Here is a 20,281-nt window from a genome sequence, read left to right on the forward strand (position 1 = left end):
ACGCCAATTTTGTGCATGCAAAATTTTTCGAACAAGTTTGTATCCGAAAAATAGAGCGAATTCGTGCGAACTTCCGCACAAATTTGTACGAAAAGAAGCACGCATGTGCGAAATTGCGTGAGACAACGCATGCCAAAGAATTTAGTGTAGAGAAAGTAAACGCTATGGCATACTGCACTCTTACTGGCTTTGCCTGCAGCTCTCCCCCCCTCTCTCTCTCTCTAGGCGCCAAGCCAACCCAAAGCAGAAGACGCACTGCGACGCGCCCCACCTGGCCCAGGGCCTGCACTGCAAGTTGCAAGGACTGCTGCTGCTTGCCTAGCAATACTCTGGTATAAGTCTTGTTAGCTCGCCAAGGGCGGGTCCAGGGGCGGCTTCATGATAAAAGGGGGAAGGAAAATCGAAAGTTGACTACTAACAGGAACAAAATGCGACTTTTTGTGTGCATACCTTTCAGTCCTTCTGAACGTAACTTTAATTCTTTGTATACCTGAGCAAACGAAGAGGAAAAACAAAATGCAGTTCAATATGGTTTGAATGAACTCAATAATTGGTTAAATGGTTCTTTAAAGACAACTGGCATCTGGGCATTCGAATTCAACTCACATTTCAAAGTGCACATCCAAAAACAATGACTTCTTGGATTTAAAAAAAAATTATTTTTCTTCTTTTTTCTTGAGAAATTTTTTCTTTATTCAAACTTTTTTTCTTGTATGCAGAAAAATTTTATTGTGTTGAGATTTTCTTCCTTACAAAATCCAAAAAAATTAAAAATCAAGAAACTATTCAGTTACGACAGTCTGCAGACTCGTCCCGAGACTAACCGAGCACTTTTCCGTTCCTTTCGGTAGGAAACCTCCTTCATAGGCAAGCCTCGATGGAAGCCTCGACGAGCGAAGTCAGCCTTCTGATTGGCGTCGAGGCTGTCTGGTGCGACGCTCCGCTCGGCCTCTGCTTTTGCGGGAGCTCTCTATCACCGCGCTCACTGCGGCTTGCGGTAGTTATTTTCTGACCGTTGGGACCGTTTGGCGATAACAGAGTCGTATAGCGGCCTCCCCGACGAGCCAGCAGCGTGCATGGGCCCGAGGCTTGCGGGGCTGAAGGCTGGTTCCGAGAGTCGTTTTCGTCGCTCCGCCTCCCTCCCACTCATGGCGCACCCCGTATAGACGCGAGAGAGACGGAGCGACGAAGACGACTCTCGAAATCAGTCCGCTGAAGGACGCCGGCATAAACGGCTGCACGCGTAAACTGCGTGTATTTCCGTGAGTGCTCGAGTTCGAGTGTCAGGCTGCGCGCCGTTCAGATTCAAAAACGGACGTTTGTAGGCGTGGTCAGATACGCGGTGAAAATAGGCGAAGCGACCACAAATTATTGCACGCCGTGTGAATTGTTCACCATTGTGGTAAACTCGCCACTCCGGATATTTGGCCGGTAATGTCTTATCCTGGAGCAGTCGTAAGGTCCCCACAATCCATACGGCCCATTACCGATCGTCCACTTATTACGAAATATTTTTCATAGCTCTGTCCTTGTTGCTCGTTGCCAGTGCGTGCGAGGGGGACAGAAGCGAGGGTGAATCACTAGTGTACTCACGTATACAAATTTGCCCGTACTCAGTGTACTCTCAAGTTAAAAAAGGACGAAATTCACTAGTTTTTCGACCGATTTGGCGTTGAGTGCCGTTTAAAACGCTAAATAAAGCCTTAAAATGTTTTCAAATGTGAAATTTATGAGTAAAGCAAGGTATACTCACCCGTACTCATGTACTCATGTGTACACCAGAACGCAGAGTGATTCACCCCTCGGACAGAAGACGGTACCACCTACTTTGTAGACGAACCCTGGCGGCGTTCGCTACTCATATTCAAGAATACCTCGGCAAGAACGCACGCCTGGACTGGGAGGGAATTTTCCAGGATTTTCAGCAAAAAAATGTTGCAAACAGCGTGGGTGGGCCTTTGGAGAACCACAATGTTAGCGTGTACACGCTCCAAGGGGGCAAAAACTCGCGCAATCATGTGTACACGGCCCCCGAAATCACATGCGAATCATTGAGAATCACGCGAAATCAAGCAATCTGCAACCAAAATCACTAAATTCGACCGAAATCAGCGAGTTTTTGCCCCCTCGACACGCTCTCTCATGATTTACCGAAAGGGAATACGCCAAAAGTAAGATGAGATAATGGATTGATTTTTACTGTTTTGGGCACTTGGGCAGAAGGTCGTAATGTTTGTCGTCGTCGGGGCTGTTGTTGTTGTTGTTGTGGTTGTTGTTGTGGTGGTGGTTTTTGTTGTTGCCACGTTGTTTTCATCCCCATGTGCTTGTTGCAGGGAACTGCCGGGAGATGCCGTGCGACTTTGAGTTGGGCTGCGAGAACCATGTCGGTCAGATGCACCACCGCTGCATATGCCCGCACGACGCCAAGCCCGCGCGGCAGAACAAGGAGTGCAGCCGGAGGACCGTGCGTAAGTCACTTGAAATTTGATCCGGGAAGCGATAGGATGAGAATTTTTTCGGGCATTTTTGAGGAGAGACAAAAAAAACTGTTGGAAGGGATGATAAATTCAAAAAGCATAAGGAAAATTTTGAAAAAGTCTTTAAAAGTGTACCGTCACTCTGAAGAGGGTTTCTGCGACTTATCATTTTCCATTAAAATAGAAAACAGAGCCATCTTACTTTATATTTCTTAAACGAAATGGAATTTGAAGACAAGTGAAGTGAAACTATAGTCAGCATAAAGTGTCCGATACTATTGTACCAGGTGGGTCACGGACCCCGTGTGAAATGGTTACTATGCAACCCGCTCGGAGCCCTGCATCCGGGCTTGCCTATGCGACAGTCGGCAGGCGAACGGGAGAACTAGGGGTGCCACCCGTCTTGCCCAGCCCCAGTTGTCGTTCCGCGGACACCTCGCGGCCTCCGCGAGGGCAGTCAGCCGAGGGTCTCGCGAGTCCTCTCGCGGATTCCGCGAGTCCTGCCGCGGGCTTCGCGAGTCCTCGCGGGCGTTCCGTGTCCTCGCGGCCTGCCCTCGCGAAACCCGTGAAAGGACTTGCGAAGTCCGCGAGAGGACTCGCGAGACCCGCGGCGGACTGCCCTCGCGGAGGCCGCGAGGTGTCCGCGGAACGACAACTGGGGCTGGGCAAGACGGGTGGCACCCCTAGTCCTCCCGTTCGCCCGCCGACTGCCGCATAGGCAAGCCCGGATGCAGGGCTCCGAGCGGGTTGCATAGTAACCATTTCACACGGGGTCCGTGACCCACCTGGTATTTTGTCAACTTTTATCTTAAGTTTTAAAAGTTTTAAGTTGAGTTATGATTCGTTTTACTCTAGATTCATTAAAATACAAGTTGAGCTTTATACTTTTCACAATCTTTTCAATAGACGCATCCGGACTTAGGTTGAGCTGGTAAATGCAATGGTGTACCATTCTAATACATAATAATAAAATGGAAACTCAATTTGGAGATGAGTCAAAAGTTATTCCTTCCTTCCGCTTCCTGGGTTGGCTCACGTCAGCGAGCTGTCAAAGGTGTCTGGCTCACTGTGTAGCGCCTGTGAGGTAGGCCCCGCAACACACAGGTGTCGAGATGGTGGCCTACCTTGCCCCCTGACGGAGTCCGGACTACACTGTGACAACACAGTGACTTCGCGTCGACAACGTAGCCGGAGGGAATGCACTCCACCCTCGGCAGCAGACCCCCAGTTGCTGAAAAGACGCCAAGTGCCTCTCCATTGCCGCCGAGCGTCGCTTTGCGGAGCGAATGTCCACAGGGGCGAGGTAGGCCACCGTCTCCGCTCCGGCGTGTTGCCTGACTGGTGGTGGCCTACTGGCCGGGCGCTTTGCTCGACCTCCGCTCACCGCGACGTGGAGGACGGAAAGCGGCGAGCAATAGCATTGGCAAAGGCAATGGCTAAATCAATGGAAATGGCAATAGCCTAGCAATGGCAATAGCAATCGAGGCAGGCCGGCCCGCCAGACAGCCGTGAGCAGCGGGCAGGTATGGAGCGAAGAGCGGGCGCCAGACCGCACAGTGGGCCGGTGGAGTCGGTCAAAATCCCAGACGCGGTTTGAGCTCCTGAGTAAGCGAGCGTGGGACCCCCCCCCCCCCCTTTCCAAAGGGATTCCTCGTTCGGAGAGAAATCCATCGGTGAGATGACACGTTCGGTTCGAGTCCTGTTTAGTGACTATGAAGGTTAAAACGCGTTTACTCTGACCAGAAAACGAAGAGCCCTGGGTTCTCGCGGTCGAGGGCTACCTGCAATGCTAGCCAAGGCGGCAGATGCCATAAACCGCGAGAACTCAGGGCTCTTCGTTTTCTGGTCAGAGTATAGAGTTTTGGCCGCCGACGCCGCGGTCCGCCGTGGTCTTGTGAGGAGCGGGCGCTGTCCGCGCTGCCTCGCAGCCGGACTCACTGTGAGGCATTTTTTTTAAGAAGTCCGATCGTGGAACACGACCGATGCCGATTTCCTCCATTTTTTGGTCAAAGGTAGTCCTTGTGGGTCTAAGAAAGGCCACAAATTTTTTGGGCCGAAATATGCACCGTTCAGATTCTATGGGCAATTTTCGTTTTCTCTGAACACTTTTTACATAATATGGCCAAAATTGAAAAATCACCTTTCTGAGGCCTCTATGCACTCGATTGAGCTCAAAATGTGGTATCTTATGTAAAATCACGCGAGAAACACGAATCCGGTGCCCGTTTGTTGATAGGACAACCCAAACAGATGTTATGACTGTTTTTCAGGTTTTGTAGTGGTTTTTACTTTTCTTGGGGTTTTGGTGTTCGGCATCGATTTTCGCCAATCCGATGAGTGGATTTTATAGATAAAGGACCAATCTATCATACTACGAGATAAAAAGTTTGTGTACGCCGCGTGAAAAGCAGTGGCGCTGCAAAAATTGAAAAACCGTCATTTCTGGGTAGTTTTAGATCAGATAAGCCACCTTTCGCGTGACCGTCTCCGCCCCATATTCAGTCTAAATATTGTCCCAAGTGATGTCAGAGTTGGTGTGAAATTTCACCGCTGTAGCTCAAGTAGTTTGGAAATGGCAGCTTTCTAAAGTTTTGCAATCACGTAAGGCATTTACTTTAAGTAGAATTGCGGTAAATGTGAAGACTTGTCACAGATCGGGTAATAAATGAGATAGATGAGTGCGTCAAAGTTCTCTAAGCGTAATTTTGGACAAGGAATCCGATTTTGCCGGTACGAAGACCCTAGGTGTACTCTAAAACTACGTTTTCGTGCAAACCACATAAAAATGGCCTTTTTTCCGACTTCAGAGTTCGCCTAGGGTCTTCGTACCAGCAAAATCGGATTCCTTGTCCAAAATTACGCTTAGGGAACTGTGACGCACTCATCTATCTCATTTATTACCCGATCTGTGACAAGTCTTCACATTTACCGCAATTCTACTTAAAGTAAATGCCTTACGTGATTGCAAAACTTTAGAAAGCTGCCATTTCCAAACTACTTGAGCTACAGCGGTGAAATTTCACACCAACTCTGACATCACTTGGGACAATATTTAGACTGAATATGGGGCGGAGACGGTCACGCGAAAGGTGGCTTATCTGATCTAAAACTACCCAGAAATGACGGTTTTTCAATTTTTGCAGCGCCACTGCTTTTCACGCGGCGTACACAAACTTTTTATCTCGTAGTATGATAGATTGGTCCTTTATCTATAAAATCCACTCATCGGATTGGCGAAAATCGATGCCGAACACCAAAACCCCAAGAAAAGTAAAAACCACTACAAAACCTGAAAAACAGTCATAACATCTGTTTGGGTTGTCCTATCAACAAACGGGCACCGGATTCGTGTTTCTCGCGTGATTTTACATAAGATACCACATTTTGAGCTCAATCGAGTGCATAGAGGCCTCAGAAAGGTGATTTTTCAATTTTGGCCATATTATGTGAAAAGTTGTCAGAGAAAACGAAAATTGCCCATAGAATCTGAACGGTGCATATTTCGGCCCAAAAAATTTGTGGCCTTTCTTAGACCCACAAGGACTACCTTTGACCAAAAAATGGAGGAAATCGGCATCGGTCGTGTTCCACGATCGGACTTCTTAAAAAAAATGCCTCTTTGACAGTGCAGTGACTGTGCTTTCCTTTGGCAGCGCTGGACCACCGCGCGCCGCCCATCAACGTGCTGCCGGTAGGCGCGACGCCGGGCACCAAGGCGACCACCTCGAGGAGCGGCGCCTCGCCGCCGTCCACCGTGCCGCCGCACTTGTTGGCGGACCGAGTCCACGACGCGGACCTCGGCGGCCACGGCCTGGGCCACGGCCTCGGACACGGCGGCGGCCCCGTCACGGCCGTCAGGGGCTCCAGCGCCAACCAGCTGCTCACCTTTGCGGGCTTCACCATGTTCGGCGTCGCCGTCGTCCTGGCCATCATCGTGGTGGTGTGCGTCCGCAGCCGCTACACTCGCAGCAGGAAGAACCAGGTAGCCGTCAGAGACGCCATGCGCCACGTCTTGTTGTCCTCCGGCAGGTGTGAGTGAGTGAGTGAGTGAGTGAGTGAGTGAGTGAGTGAGTGAGTGAGTGAGTGAGTGAGTGAGTGAGTGAGTGAGGAAAATAGAACAGAAGTTCCGTAGTAGGACAGGTATGGGCGGTCCAGGCAAATTATTGACCAGACATGTTCCATACTTGGCACTTCGGCCTTTCTCACCCTTTCTTGACCGATGCGGGTTTTGCAGACGCCGCGCAGCCTGAGCAAGGGCCCGCTGGGCTCGGAGCTGTTCCTGCCCAACCCGCAGTACTCCGTGGGCCTGACGTCGCTGGGCGACGCGGCGCTCGCGGCGCACGGCCAGCAGCCCGTGGTGCCGCTCATCGCCCGGCACGCGCTCACACTGCACGAGAACATCGGCGAGGGCTGCTTCGGCAAGGTGTTCAGAGGTAGGCCCAGGCCCAGGCCGGTGGGCCCATGCACACAAAATGTTACACTGAGAATGAAAAAGTCATGATCAATACCCAATTTAGGGGGTCAGGAAGGGTGTAGCTACCTACATGGCTCCATAGTATTATGACCCAAATTTGGGTGATAAAGAATTCCTCGCCCAAAATTAGTCATGATCATGACTCTTAGTCAAGATTTGACATTTTTGAACGCATGACATACCAAATGTGATGTTTTTATTAAGAAAATAACATTTGCTACGGCACAAGTTCCAAAATCTCGATTCTTGACTAAGAACCAGCTGTCCCATTTTTACCCCGTGTCCCATAATGACCCCCCCATAATGACCCCAACTGACCCTAACTCACTCAATTGATTGGAAATTCGAAAGCTTACAGACCTTTTAACCCCAAAACGGGCCGAAACAGTATCAAACCCCATGGAGGCCGATTTTCCAAACTGGGAAGGTTCCTTTCGAATTATTTTGTTTCGGTCTCGAAACTCTTCATGTGAGGAGTGCATTGTTATGCAGCCGTGGAGACGCCCGCCTCGCCGAGACAGCCCCACCAGATTACAGACGCCAGGAATAAGCCCTTTTGTCCGCCCCGCCGCGTGCGCGGGGAATCGAACCCGCGACCCGCGATCTCACCGACCGTCTGCTTCTGCCCAGCGATTCACAGGGGTCGTTCCGTCGCTCTGTCTCTCTCACACCTTTACGGACAGCCCCATGAGTGCGACAGAGACGGAGCGACTCTTGCTTCGTCGCTCTGTCTCTCTCACACCCTTACGGACAGCCCCATGAGTGCGACAGAGACGGAGCGACCCTTCTGAATGGCTGCTGCTTTCTCCGCAGGGTCGCTTCGTCGCTCTGTCTCTCTCACACCCTTACGGACAGCCCCATGAGTGCGACAGAGACGGAGCGACCCTTCTGAATGGCTGCTGCTCTCTCCGCAGGGTCGCTTCGTCGCTCTATCTCTCTCACACCCTTACGGGCAGCCCCATGAGTGCGACAGAGACGGAGCGACCCTTCTGAATGGCTGCTGCTTTCTCCGCAGGCGAGCTGAAGAGCGCGGACTGCCCCGTGACGGTGGCCGTGAAGGTGCTCAAGGAGAGCGCCACCCGCGAGGCCGAGGAGGACTTCATGCGCGAGGTGGAGGTGATGAGCGCCTTCCAGCACCCGCACATCCTGCGGCTCATCGGCGTCTTGCCCAGAGGTGAGGCACACTGTGAACGCTGCGTTGGGGCTGGATCCAGCTCGGCTTGGGGGGGGGGCAATATTCTAGACGGGTTTTTAGCTCCAGAGTCACTAAATGGGACTCGAACCGAGCGTGTGAACCCCAACACTGGATTCCTCTTTCTGAGAACAATCCATTGGTGGGGTCACACGATTGGTTCGAGTCCCATCTAGCGACTCTGGAGCTCAAAACGCGTCTGGGATTTTGACAGCCTCCACCAGTCCTCTGGTCCACTGTGCGGCCCCGGGGGCAAAGGGCGACTTGTCGCCTACCTTTCGGACTGATTTGTTTGTAAACGATGCATGACTTGAGCGTCATGGCTGCGCTCCCGCTGCGCACCAGGCGCTCCACTTAAAGTGGAAATTCCGTGACTGATTTTCCGAAGATAAGCTAAAAGAAGCACAAAAGAGTCACTGCGACAAAGGGCTGTTTGCATCCTCCATCTCTTCGCTGTCGTTTGCTGACGTGCATCTCTTTCTCTCTCTCTCCCTCTGCAGAGCCGCAGTCCGCGCCCTGCATGGTGTTCGAGTTCATGCCGTTCGGCGACCTCACGGAAGTGCTTCGCTGCTCCAGCAAGAGTCCGTGGATGCCGCCGAGGCCCGGACTGCCGCCCCTGTCTCAGGTCAGCCACTCTGTTAAAACAAAGGCAGCGAAACTACGCTCTGAAGCGAGGGGTCGCTCACGGTCGCTCAGGAGTGTGCATTCAGCTCAGGAGTGTGCACAGGGTTACTGATTACCAATGATTACCTACAAAAATACTCAAAAAAGCTCTATGATTTTGGCCATCTAAGAGCAGTTTTGGCCTATTTTCATAAGAACCCCCCCCCCACACAAATCCGATGAAAACAGCGAAAATAGCCAGTTTTGACGTATGATTACGAATGGTTTTTGGACGAAGTGTACACACGATTACCAGAGTGGTCGACCCCTCGCTCTGAAGGGTATAAATAAAGTCACTCGTGTAAATTTTGTCAGAGGGTCAGAAACATGTCTGAAATCCTGATCACCTCTGAAAGCTGAAATTCTGAAAACTTATGCTGATATTGATGGCATGAGTTCCGCATAATGTTATGTTTTCAGCTTTCAGAGGTGCGCGAATTTTGATCAGGTTTTCAGACACGTTTCTGGCATTCTGACATTACACGAGTGGTTTCAGCGCCCTTCGAGAGCGTGAATTGTTCATGCCCTTCGAAAGAGCGTGAATTTGTATGGGAAATTTAGGAAAATTTTTAATGCCTTTCCAAAGACAATAAACGATCTGTTTCCGTCCGCAGGAGGCGCTGCTGGGCGTGGCGCTGCAGATCGCGCTGGGGATGCGGTACCTCGCCAACCAGCGGTTCGTGCACCGCGACCTGGCCTGCCGGAACTGCCTGGTGGGCCACAACCTCACCGTCAAGATAGCGGACTTCGGCATGAGCAGGGACGTCTACACGTGCGACTACTACAAGGCGAGTAACGCTCGATAAGGGGAGGGGACAACAAAGGGCGCCTCGCTGCTGCTACCGCTAATATTGGTGCTGCTGCTACTGCTCGAGGGGTGACCCACTGTAAAATCTTTGTGTACAATGATTGTGTGAATGTGCAAGAATGTGCAAGATTTCTGGCGTTTTCGCCACACATGTTGCCTACTTACAGGCGTTTTTGCCACCTGAATGTGGAATGTGGTCAAATTTTGTACAATGAATGTGGGAAGCTGTTCCGGTGTTCCCCCCTCGTCGCTGCTACTGCTGCTGCCACTGGTGTGACTTCTGCTGTTGCTTCTTCTGCTGCTGTTGCTGCTTACTACTGCTGCTACTACTGCCGCAGTTGCTACTGCCACTGCAGCATGCTGTAGCTGCTGCCACTGCTACTGTTGCTACTGCCACTGCTGGCTGCTGGGCACAGCTTTTCAATTTTATCGTCACGGCCGGCACGATAACTTTTTGACCGGCCTGCTGGGCGCGGCGGAGCGCTGGGCGTTGTTCCCGCCAACAACAGCGACGCGCGGCACCGAGTCGGCGGCGCCCCTCCACGGAATTTCAGAAAAAAAAATGGGAGGAGGTCGATTTAAGTGTTTATCTCTGTTTAGTTCTCCTTATCCATAACGGAAAGTGAATAACAGCTCACCTGTCGCCTGTCCCCAGTCGGTGATATGAATTTAGTTCAAATTTACAAAATTAGAAGATATCATCCGGGACAAAATACCGCTCTGTTGATATGGAAATCACCAAAACTCTCGTTTGAAGCTCATCATTTTTTCTGCTGACAGGCGGCACCCGCCACCAAAAAAAAATTGTCTAAAACTTTTTTTTGTGCTGCAGATGGGCGGCACCCGCGCGCTGCCCGTGCGCTGGATGTCCCCCGAGGCGCTGCTGTACGGCCGCTTCACGCTCGAGTCGGACGTGTGGAGCTTCGGTGTCGTCCTCTGGGAGGTGTTCACCAGGGGCAAGCTGCCCTACTACGGCCACGCCAACGATGAGGTGAGGAGCACTCCAAGTTATTCGAGAACGCTCTGCAAACTCAACAGTTTACTCTTCCTTCGGCGTGCACCCCCAGGAGAGGTAGTAGTCATCAGAGGAGTGCACTTATATGGTGCATGCTGCTAGAAGTGCACTCGTGAGTACACTCCGCAGAGAGTATACTGAGTACGCTTTTGAGTTTGCTGAGCATCTGTGTGGTCGAAAAACGTCCACCACTACCAGCACCACCTACGCCAGCACCACCACCACCACCACCACCTACCACCTACCACCAACACTTACCACCTACCACAACCACCAAAGTCAAATCGCCCAGCAGCATGTACTACTGCTAGGCACTGGAGCACGAAGGGTTGCCTGCCTTCCAGGCGCCAGCCCTCCGTCTGTAGAGTCCTAGAGTGGACTCTATCCGTCTGAAGAGGTCGCAGCCCCTCATTTACCAGTGTACCGCATTCTTGTTCGGGTTTCAAAATTAAACTGAGGACAACGTCACGTTTGGGATTTCCCTGTGCATGCAGTGCAGTCACGCTCCAGGTGGAGTGCGCCATGCACTCAGTGCAGTTGATGCTGAAGCCTCGAGTGACTCAGAGTGACTCAGGCTGCTGAATGTGTCACGTCACGCGTTCACCCGAGGGGGTAACCACTCGCGTAATACCCTGTACACAAAAACCGTGTATTACGCGTAATACACGTGATCGTACTACCATTTGTGGGTCAAATGTGCCAAATTTTGGCATTTTAGGGCCGTAATACACGTGTAATACACCCGTAATACAGCGTAATACCGAGTAGTCTGTACACGATTTCGTGAAGTGTTTACCCCCACGCGCTCACCCCTTCCTCTCTCGGCCCGCAGGCGCTGGAGCTGGTGCTGCGCGGCGTGCTGCTGCAGCTGCCGGACGACCCGGACTGCCCGCCGGCCGTGCTGGACCTGATGCGGTGCTGCTGGCGCACGGAGCCGCGCGACCGGCTGCGCTTCCCCGAGGTGTGCTCGCGCCTGGAGGAGGCGCTGGAGGCGTCGCTGCGCGAGATGCGCCTCGAGTCGGACGCGCTGGACGCGGAGCTGCCGCGGCCGCCGGGCTTCCCGGCAGTGTACCCGGACCTGGGCATGGACCTCGGCATGGACCTGGCGCTGCCCGCCCTCCCCGACGACCTGCTGCTGCTGCCGTCGTCGGCCGCCGCCTGCCCCAGGGACCGCAGGGACGCCGGCCGGCCCGACGGCTGCGAGGAGCTGCAGCTCGACCCCGAGAACTACCTGCTGCCCAGGGTGCCGGACCCGGAGCGCGTCGAGTACATGGAGCCCATCGCGGACTAGGCGGGCCAGTGCGTCACGCTCACCAAGTCAATTGCTTTACTGTCCCTTTAAAAAGAGGGACTGGGGAGGTCACAGGGGCGGATCCAGAGACGCGTTCAGTGGGGGAAGGGGGACGAGGCAAGTTGCCGCCCACTTACAGGGGGAGAAATAGTGTGACTTTTTGCCTACCTGTCTGGGGCTTTGCCGGCTCGCGACGCTTGAACTTGAGAGGCTAGACCACAACTGATCCTTTGCCGTTCGGGCCCGGTAACTGCCATGCTTGCATTGCACAACATGACACACCGTCCGTACAAAGAGCAGGAACCTTCCCCGTCACCTCCCCGTGGATCCGCGCCTGGATACAACACTGCCGGACTGTCGCTTTGTTGTGGAGTGCGGTCGTCCTAGTCTCACACGAAGTCGTGACCACAGTCTTTTCTTAGAAACAACTGTAAAAAAAAATTTTTTTCTCGAAAAAAGAAAATGGGGAAAGGTATGACAATGATTTTCTTTTCTCAGGGTTACAGCTGTATATTTATTTTAATTTTTGACTGAGGGTAGGAACCCTGTACATACTGAAATTGAGCATGCCATCATGTAAAAAAGATGACTTTGTAACATTGTGCATATTTTTGCAACTTATAATTATTTTAATGTCTTCTCCTAAGACTTACAAAACTGTACCTGATACACAATATGCAAAATGTGGAGGATGTGTCAATATATCATTAAGTAATTTTATGTCATAAGAGGCTGCAAAGGCCATTCTTGAAACAGGGTCACATCATTGGCCAAACCAAAATGTAAATATATTTTTCTGTAAATAAAATAAATTGAAAAATGGATAACTTTGTGCCGTTGGAATTGAAACATTTCGGGAAGAATCACTACAGCAGCAGTCTCCTAGAAATGACCTCACCCTTACTTTTGACTGATCTCTTACACTAACAAAGTGTACGATGATTCAATCAAATGTGTAACACACTGATTAAAAGATTTTTGATTACACCTGACAAATTACATTGTATATTTGGAAATGCTATTCAATATCACAGATAAAAATGGTTTTGGAATGCAAAAGCCCTGAAGGGCAACAACAACAACATAAAAAAAGCTCTTCATAACAAATTATGCTTACATAAAATCATAGCAAATATTTTTTTAAAATGTACAAAAACTATTACAAAGGTTAATCTTAGCTACGACTGGGCAGGATAGATTCTGACTAAATCTTCCATAGTTGCAGGGTAGTGAGTAACTGGACACGTTGAAGTCTTAATCAGATGAGTACGGATACAGCGATAGCAGAACACCAATCTGAAACACATAAGTTAAGATAAGTCTTTGCTATACACTGCAACTTGTATACATATGTGATTGATTAATACTTAAAATTACGAACCCTGAAACACTAAGAAGAGTTTCAACCTTCCAGGGGTTCATGCAAATAGGACACAATCCACCAAACCGTTCAGCATGTTCTCCAATCTGTCAAAACAGATGCTGTTATTATGTGAAATAGAAACTCGGAAAATTAAAAGATTACCATATTTTCCAGCTGGACTTTACCGGAGGAGGGTCAGGAACTGGAAGTGCAGTAATATCAGTGCGTGTCTGCTCTGAATGCCACCATTGCAAAAACTGGATGAAGAAAGCCGATAGTTCAAGTCCTCGAGTGAAAACTGACCCGACAGTCTTCATTGATGGAATAGTGGCTCTACAAATATAATAATTTGATTAAGAGAAGTACTGTTTTCAACTATAAATTATAGTTTTACTTAAAGGAACGTACCTGAAGCTGCCAGAAGATATTGCTTGCCACATTTGTGTCCATGAGCAGTCATTTTCTTCATCTGGTGCATATGACAGAGCAACCCTTGCAATTGCAAGGGCAGGGGAGTGGGTGTTGGAACGCCCAGACAAATAGCGGAGATATTCTACTAAAGTCCATAGCTCCCAAAATAGATGAAGCATTTGGTGGAATTTAATTAGAGTGTCACGTCCAGTCTTGGGCCATCCCTGCAAATTTGAAAAGTATACTTCAGTAATTAGAGAAGACATGAAGACATGCATGGTACTAAGCACAGGAAGATCGAGGGCAGATCTTGGGGAGGGGCAAAAGACCAAAGCCCTGCCGTTGACTTCAACAAAGCCACCTGAAAGGAAGGCAAAGAGCCACCCTTTGAACGTGGCTCTAGTCCCAGCCAATCATGTACGTATGAATCATTTGATTACTTGGCCCCTCCCTCAGGCCACCTCTGGATCTGCCACAGAGCCAAGATCAAAGAGAACCATACTCACATTTTGAGGAGCAACACCATCAGCCTCCTCTAATTGGTATCTTACAGATAATTCTTCTAGCTTAGTCCTAATGTAAGGAAAAGCAGTCAAAAAGAACAGGGAAAGCAGCCACTCTCGCCTTGGTAATTTTCCTGGTAGGATTCCTGCCTTTAGGCAGACACGCTGTAGTCCATAGAACGTCTCAGCAAATGACCCTCCTGCAAAAAAACGAAGAGAAACCAAAATCATTCTGGCTTTGAAACAAAGTAATTAAGAACACTGTCATCTTAGTAATGCAACTGTGAGCATACTTCTTTAATGAGACAATTGGCACAAACAACTACACAAGCACAATGGGGAAAGGTACACATACCGTTGTAGGAGAGGTAGTGGGATTGTAGGACGCCGTTAAAAACCAAATAGACTTCTTCAAACCACTGAGAGAGCCAGCCATATCGTTCAGGGTTGCGGGCTACAAAGAACTAAAGTTGAACATTGGGTTAGTGTTGCAAAGAAAAGTAAACAAAGAGTAGATCCGAAAAAAATATGTATTCTAAGGAACGACAAAAAGGACCTTTCCACTTTTTTTTTTAGTATGACATAGCACCTTTACGTGGGTTAGGTTTACCTGGACAACTCGTTTTGCGGCTGGTTTAAAAGTCGCGGTGAGCGTGTCTTGTGCTACAACTTCAAAAATCGATGGCTTGTTCAACACAGTTGCTGTAAGATGAGCACCCCTTTCTGCCATTCTAACAAAATCCGAAAACTATTCATCAAATATCGGATGTGTTAAGTCCTCAGCAGACGACGGACTGTGGCTTGTATACATTGAGAGTACCACCCAGATAGTGACAAATACCCAATCGGACAATTATCTATTTTGAGTCACCTAGGTTCAAAAACATCTAAAACACAATAAAAAAGGTTGGATTTGATTCAGAAAAGTTCTGTGTTTGTATTTAACTTGGAAACCAAAGTAAACCCCACTGTTTACTGATTGCAGTTTCAGCGCTAGAAGGATGGTAGCCTCTACCGGGTAATGGCAGCGTCCGTCGTCTGCTTCCATTATTGACCAAAACGCTGGAAATCCGACATTTGGTCCTCAAAACGGTGTTTTTGTTGCATTTATCCGTCTTGACATGCGTCGAGTCAGCTTCCTCCGTAATACTCTGCAGCTGCTGAGCCCTGCTAGAAGTCAGGGTGGTTCCCAAGCTCCACAGTCGGCGGCGCATGTAGTCGTTCGCTGTTATGCGGGTGAGGTTACGATAGCTGTGCTTACTTTAAATGAACCGAGCGTACGACTGGCTGCAATGAATTTTGAATGAACCTTATCTTTTTGGTTTAGCCCCTCCAAAGAGGTTCTACAAACACACAGGAGTTCTTAGCTGTGATGGTCAGTATGAAATCACATTGGATCAACGGAAACTGAAAACGCCACAAGGCACAGTGTTTCGAGTGAAGAGTGAACCTTTAGCCCTGGCTGTGGCTTTGGAATGGGACTCACAGAAAGACAGAATTAATCAGAGCAATATGCACCTTGTAAGTTATCTCTGAGCTGTATCAGTTCATGAACTCACTTTGCAACAAATCTAAATAAACTTAACGATCATATCTTTTTTTTTCAGTCCAGTTTGTGCAACACCGCTATTGACAATCCCAACCATTTAGTAAAGTTTGATGCTGTTCAGCAAATTTTGTCATTTTTAGAAACAGACACCATTCTTTTCCAATCAGCAGATCAGGATACTCCTGTAAGTCCTTGCCCTTTTCAGTTGAGTTCTCTAATCCTTTTGTTTGCTCTCATAACACTTTTTTTACTATCTTATTTGTGCCTATTTAGAATGCTAAAGAACTTTATGACATGCAAGTGCGGGAATGGAATCCAATAATAGAATGGTTTAATGAGAGGTTTGGAGTTAATGTGCAGCCATCAAGAGACATTGGTGTACCCAGCATCAGTGATGAAGAAAAGGGAAAAATTCAGCGTTATTTGTTGTCTTACAATGATTGGGCAATTCATGGCAAGTCTGAGGTTTCAAACTTCTGTTCATTGTTGCTTGCAGATGTCACATGACTTATCTCTTGACAATGTTTTTATTCAGGATTCTGCTTTGCTGTGGAAACCATCAAGTCAATTATTTTAACATTGGCCTGTGTTGAGCGACTTATACCTGTTGAGAAAGCTGTGTTGTTGTCCCGGTTGGAGGAGGAATATCAAGTACGTAAACTTAAAGTCTTTGTTGTATGATGAAATGCATGATTTTAGTAATGTTCTTTCGTCTTTTACAGAGTGGATTCTGGGGTCGAGTAGAATGGGCACACGATTTAAATCAGCAACAGATGCAGGCTCGATTGGCTGCTGCTGTTCTGTTTATTCACATGAACTCGAATTCTGTGGCTTTGCGGCACAAGGATCCTTGAAAACCAGTCTAGTTATGTGATTCTAAAAACAGAAGAGGCCCAGCAAAACTGTATTGACTTGAGTACATAGTACTCTCCAAATTAATATTTACAATAAAGAAAACTGATGATGGTCATCGGAAGCCAATACCCCTTTTTGAGAAATATTTAATAAAACTAGAATGAACCAAATAAATCACCAGTTCTTTTCTTGGGCACAAAGCCCTTCTCCTTTCACAAATGTCATTAAGGAACTGCAGCAACATTTTAATGCTGTCTTTTCAATTTTTTTTTTTTTGGTACCACTCATTGATCTATGTGTTAAGTAGGCGTACCATGATTGATTGTTTCTTTTCCTTTTTTGAAGGGCCGCAAGAACACCCCTGGCCAATATAGGCTTCGCCTCGGCCAAATAAAGAAGATCATCTCTCTCTCCTTTTTTGAATAAAATTTACATGTTGACCTTTTATTTGTGAGTCACATTTTTCGTGTGAAAACATGACAATTCTATTCATGTCTGTGATGACATTGTTTATTTCATGAAGAGGGGGTGATAATGTGACAGTTGCATGAAGTTTTGGCGAAGGGCCAGTCATGTCTCCAGCATGACAGGTCTCAAAGGGGATCAGATTTCGCGCCCAGACGCTATCCAGGGGTACCAACAATAAGGATGCTGGTACTTTAAGCAGCAGTCGTAACGGAATGTAGCGATTACCTCTATCATCTGTAATATTGTTAATAAAAAAAACCTTGCTGGACCGTTTGTCAGTCCTCCAGACTCAAATCGGTCCTCGCATGACGTGCCCGATGTTGGTACTTCATGGCGGGACAGCAAGGAGAGAAAACAAAAACAAAGCACAATTTGAATTTCCAAATGTCTAATTTATTTTCTAAACAGACTTCATATCAACATTCAGAGACGTCAGATTGATTAACGTTTCTCTTTGTCAGTCAGTTTGAGATAAACTTGTATACTTCACAAGAAAATGTTTGAAGACGATGATGACTTCGAAATTGACGAGGTATTTCATCTGCATTTTTTTCGGTCAGAGCTTAACCTGTCTTGGCAGGTGTTGACTTAAACCTGTTTCATGTGATACGTCTTTTGATTATGCTTTCTCTTAATCGAAATGGCATCAGCGACCATTTAATGTGTCGGGGGCACATCTTACTATTTGTTTATAGTGTTATTTACTGATCATGACAGGAATTCTTGGATGGGGTTTTTGATGCCGAGAAGTCAGCCACACAAAGGGATGTATCCAATGTCTCACTAGATATCACACGAAATGAGCCTGAAGATTCCATCAATAATGCTCTAGAACCATCACCAGTAAAGAGAAGAAAATCTTCACCCAGTAGCTCATCGTCATCTTCTAGTGTGAGTGTACTCTGACCATATTTCTTTTTGTATGTCTGTTATGGTTTATTTCTTTTTGTCTATATCACCTGTGTTTATGGCCTGACAGAGCATGGATGCGGCTGTGCGAACAAGTGAAGAAAGTGCTCGTCTGATTGCAGTAGCAGCTCAAAGACGCCAATCATCACAAAGTCTGTTCAGTTCCACAGAAGCCCTGTAACGTTGTTTTATCTTTAAATTGTCTGTAATGTTGGTGTTTCATTTTCCAGCAATATCAGGCATTCATTCTAATCAAGACTCACATGAAAAAGATGTTGACAAAGAAAGCACACCATCTCAAAATGAATTTGGCTTACAATTTGGTAATAACAAACAATCCAATGCCAGTGGTCATACTTTTTTAAAACCAACTGCCCCCTGTGATAAAGGCATTGGCGTAAACAACTCTCCAGTATCTAGAAGTTCACCCCGAGGCAGTCTGATCTCTGAGACCTCATTTACTATGAATACCTCGAGAGTAGTTCGTCAAAGGAAATTTCCAGGTCCTGCTGGCCTACTTCCTGACAGAGGAAGAACTCATGTCCAGGTGTGAATTCCAATGGTCCTTTTAATTTGTTTATTTCCTTGATTTTAAACCTTAATTACTGGAAAAAAAAAAACCTTTGCTCTTACTTACTGTCTTCTTATCTTTCAGGGACAGCGACCCAATTTTTCTTCACTGTTAGATACCTCTGGTAGTGACTTAGAAGATGAGGTAAATGTTGAAGCAAATGTAAACGCTATTTGATGTAGTACAGGTCCCTGCTCGAGTGTCTACCCATTTTTCGTCACTGGTTTCAGGAGCCCTTGTGTTCCCAGTCAGCAGCATCTGTACTGGAAGATGGACCTTGGTCGGCATTGCAGAGTGATCTTGCTGGTGAAGGACATAGTTTATTGAGACGTTACACCATTACATGGGTTAAACAGAAAGCAGCTGCTCGGCAACTTGTGGGACAGAAAATACCATTCTTAGCAGCAGTTCTTCACAGCATAGATTGTTCCTCCCCAGATCCTTGCGTTGTTCTAAGAGATCAAACAGGTAAAGCGCTATATTACTCCTAAATAATTTTCTCAATATTGCTAATTGTTTTATTTTGCTTTCTATTTGAATAATAATTTTATTGTGTGAAATTAAGGTGAAATTCCAGGCACACTACACAGATCTGTATGGGACAGTTTTGGTGGACAGCTGGTTGCTGGCTCTGCATTGGTGCTTAGATTAGTTGGGGTCTTAAGCACAGGCATTTCTGCTCGGCGGCATTACCTCAATATTACATCCAATAATATAGTTACAATTTATAGTTCCCCACTTTGTGAATCATCAGTGCCTGATACTCGCCACAGTATGTTATTTACATTTGAATGCTTTCATGTGCTGTTCCATGGTTTTATGGTTGTTCTTTTTACCTTTTAATGACCTTGCAGTAAAGCTCAATTTTTTTCATGTTGCAGAAGTTCGAAAAACAGATGTGCACAAATGGACTTTAACGCAGCTTTTGCAAGCTGCTGATGGTTGGGAGGATCAAAGGAAACGTAAGAAAGATGTCAGTACTGGTGCTCATCCCACATTGTTACAAGGAACCACCAATCCATTTTCTTCGAATATGCTGAACCGAAACAGTGGAACTGCCAGACCTCCAATGCAGCTCTCTAGCCATAGTAACAATACTCCTGCTGTCAATACTGGGAGCTTGTCAACACGACCTCCAGTGCAAAGTGCAAATTTCTCCCGTGGTGCACCACACTTGACTGTGAGTGGCATTGCGAGGCCACAGATGCAGTCTGTGAACAGAGGTTCTGTTGCATCCTCTTCACCTCAGGCTGCATCTCAAAACAACCCTCTTAGGCAACAGAACAGTTTCCCAAAGCCTGCAAACTGTGATGCGCCAGCCGCTCAGGGGAGATTTGTGCCAAAAAGACCAACATTTTCTGTTGGAGGACAAGCAAGGACAGAGGCCATCCCCTGTTCAACATCTTCTGTTACCCAAGGCAACCAGTCTACTGTTAATACCTCAAAGGATTTATTTTCAGATGCAGATGATATTGATATTAGCAGTGTGTTAGATGGTATTGATTCTGAATCGCTCTTTGGAGAGTTTTGAGAGTTGAATCTGTTTGCTCACTTTAAAAAACTTATTGTAAAATTAAAATGTTTTGTTAATATATCTTATGTTATCTCTTTCACATTTTCGAACAATCAACAACCTGAGCACTTTGTCCCACACGGCAAGTGTGTAGTTTCTTTACTTCAAGGCCCAACCCCTCTTTCTTAGTTTGTTGTGTGTTTCTGGTTGAGTTCTATT

At 47.5% G+C, this 20,281-nt stretch overlaps 4 protein-coding genes across 5 annotated transcripts in view; 3 read left to right on the plus strand and 1 right to left on the minus strand.

Annotated features, from left to right (window-relative positions):
- Window positions 1–12,744, plus strand: part of LOC117642515 (BDNF/NT-3 growth factors receptor-like) — a 26,137-nt gene extending 13,393 nt beyond the window's left edge. Inside the window, exons 2-9 of the mRNA XM_034380768.1 lie at window positions 2,334–2,468; window positions 6,131–6,459; window positions 6,712–6,910; window positions 7,967–8,125; window positions 8,644–8,768; window positions 9,421–9,594; window positions 10,447–10,605; window positions 11,462–12,744. Coding sequence (XP_034236659.1) covers window positions 2,334–2,468; window positions 6,131–6,459; window positions 6,712–6,910; window positions 7,967–8,125; window positions 8,644–8,768; window positions 9,421–9,594; window positions 10,447–10,605; window positions 11,462–11,920 — 1,739 coding nt within the window. The 3' untranslated portion in view covers window positions 11,921–12,744. The remainder of the gene's footprint in view (window positions 1–2,333; window positions 2,469–6,130; window positions 6,460–6,711; window positions 6,911–7,966; window positions 8,126–8,643; window positions 8,769–9,420; window positions 9,595–10,446; window positions 10,606–11,461) is intronic.
- Window positions 12,421–15,019, minus strand: LOC117642516 (peroxisome assembly protein 12). Its single transcript, XM_034380769.1, has 7 exons — window positions 14,808–15,019; window positions 14,553–14,661; window positions 14,201–14,397; window positions 13,692–13,918; window positions 13,469–13,616; window positions 13,302–13,387; window positions 12,421–13,216 (listed from the first exon to the last, which is right to left on the minus strand). The coding sequence occupies exons 1-7, from the start codon at window positions 14,925–14,927 to the stop codon at window positions 13,099–13,101; spliced, it is 1,005 nt and encodes a 334-aa protein (XP_034236660.1). The 5' UTR covers window positions 14,928–15,019; the 3' UTR covers window positions 12,421–13,098.
- Window positions 15,020–15,203: 184 nt separating this feature from the next.
- LOC117642517 (ATP synthase mitochondrial F1 complex assembly factor 2) lies at window positions 15,204–16,775 on the plus strand. The gene is made up of 6 exons (XM_034380771.1): window positions 15,204–15,433; window positions 15,525–15,718; window positions 15,805–15,930; window positions 16,020–16,200; window positions 16,282–16,397; window positions 16,469–16,775. Exons 1-6 carry the CDS (start codon window positions 15,319–15,321, stop codon window positions 16,598–16,600), a joined length of 864 nt encoding a protein of 287 aa, XP_034236662.1. The 5' UTR covers window positions 15,204–15,318; the 3' UTR covers window positions 16,601–16,775.
- Window positions 16,776–17,397: 622 nt separating this feature from the next.
- Window positions 17,398–20,208, plus strand: LOC117643127. Of its 2 annotated transcripts, none has more exons than XM_034381815.1 (8): window positions 17,398–17,601; window positions 17,787–17,960; window positions 18,049–18,130; window positions 18,209–18,525; window positions 18,634–18,693; window positions 18,780–19,017; window positions 19,127–19,321; window positions 19,431–20,208. In XM_034381815.1, exons 1-8 carry the CDS (start codon window positions 17,566–17,568, stop codon window positions 20,078–20,080), a joined length of 1,752 nt encoding a protein of 583 aa, XP_034237706.1. In that variant the 5' UTR covers window positions 17,398–17,565; the 3' UTR covers window positions 20,081–20,208. The 2 variants fall into 2 exon arrangements, with proteins under 2 accessions (XP_034237706.1, XP_034237705.1); XM_034381814.1 differs by having other exon boundaries at window positions 17,400–17,601; window positions 19,115–19,321.
- Window positions 20,209–20,281: the final 73 nt, after the last annotated feature.

The sequence above is a fragment of the Thrips palmi genome, unplaced genomic scaffold (genome assembly GCF_012932325.1).
Source record: "Thrips palmi isolate BJ-2018 unplaced genomic scaffold, TpBJ-2018v1 HiC_scaffold_16, whole genome shotgun sequence".
NCBI classification, from domain to species: Eukaryota; Metazoa; Arthropoda; class Insecta; order Thysanoptera; family Thripidae; genus Thrips; species Thrips palmi.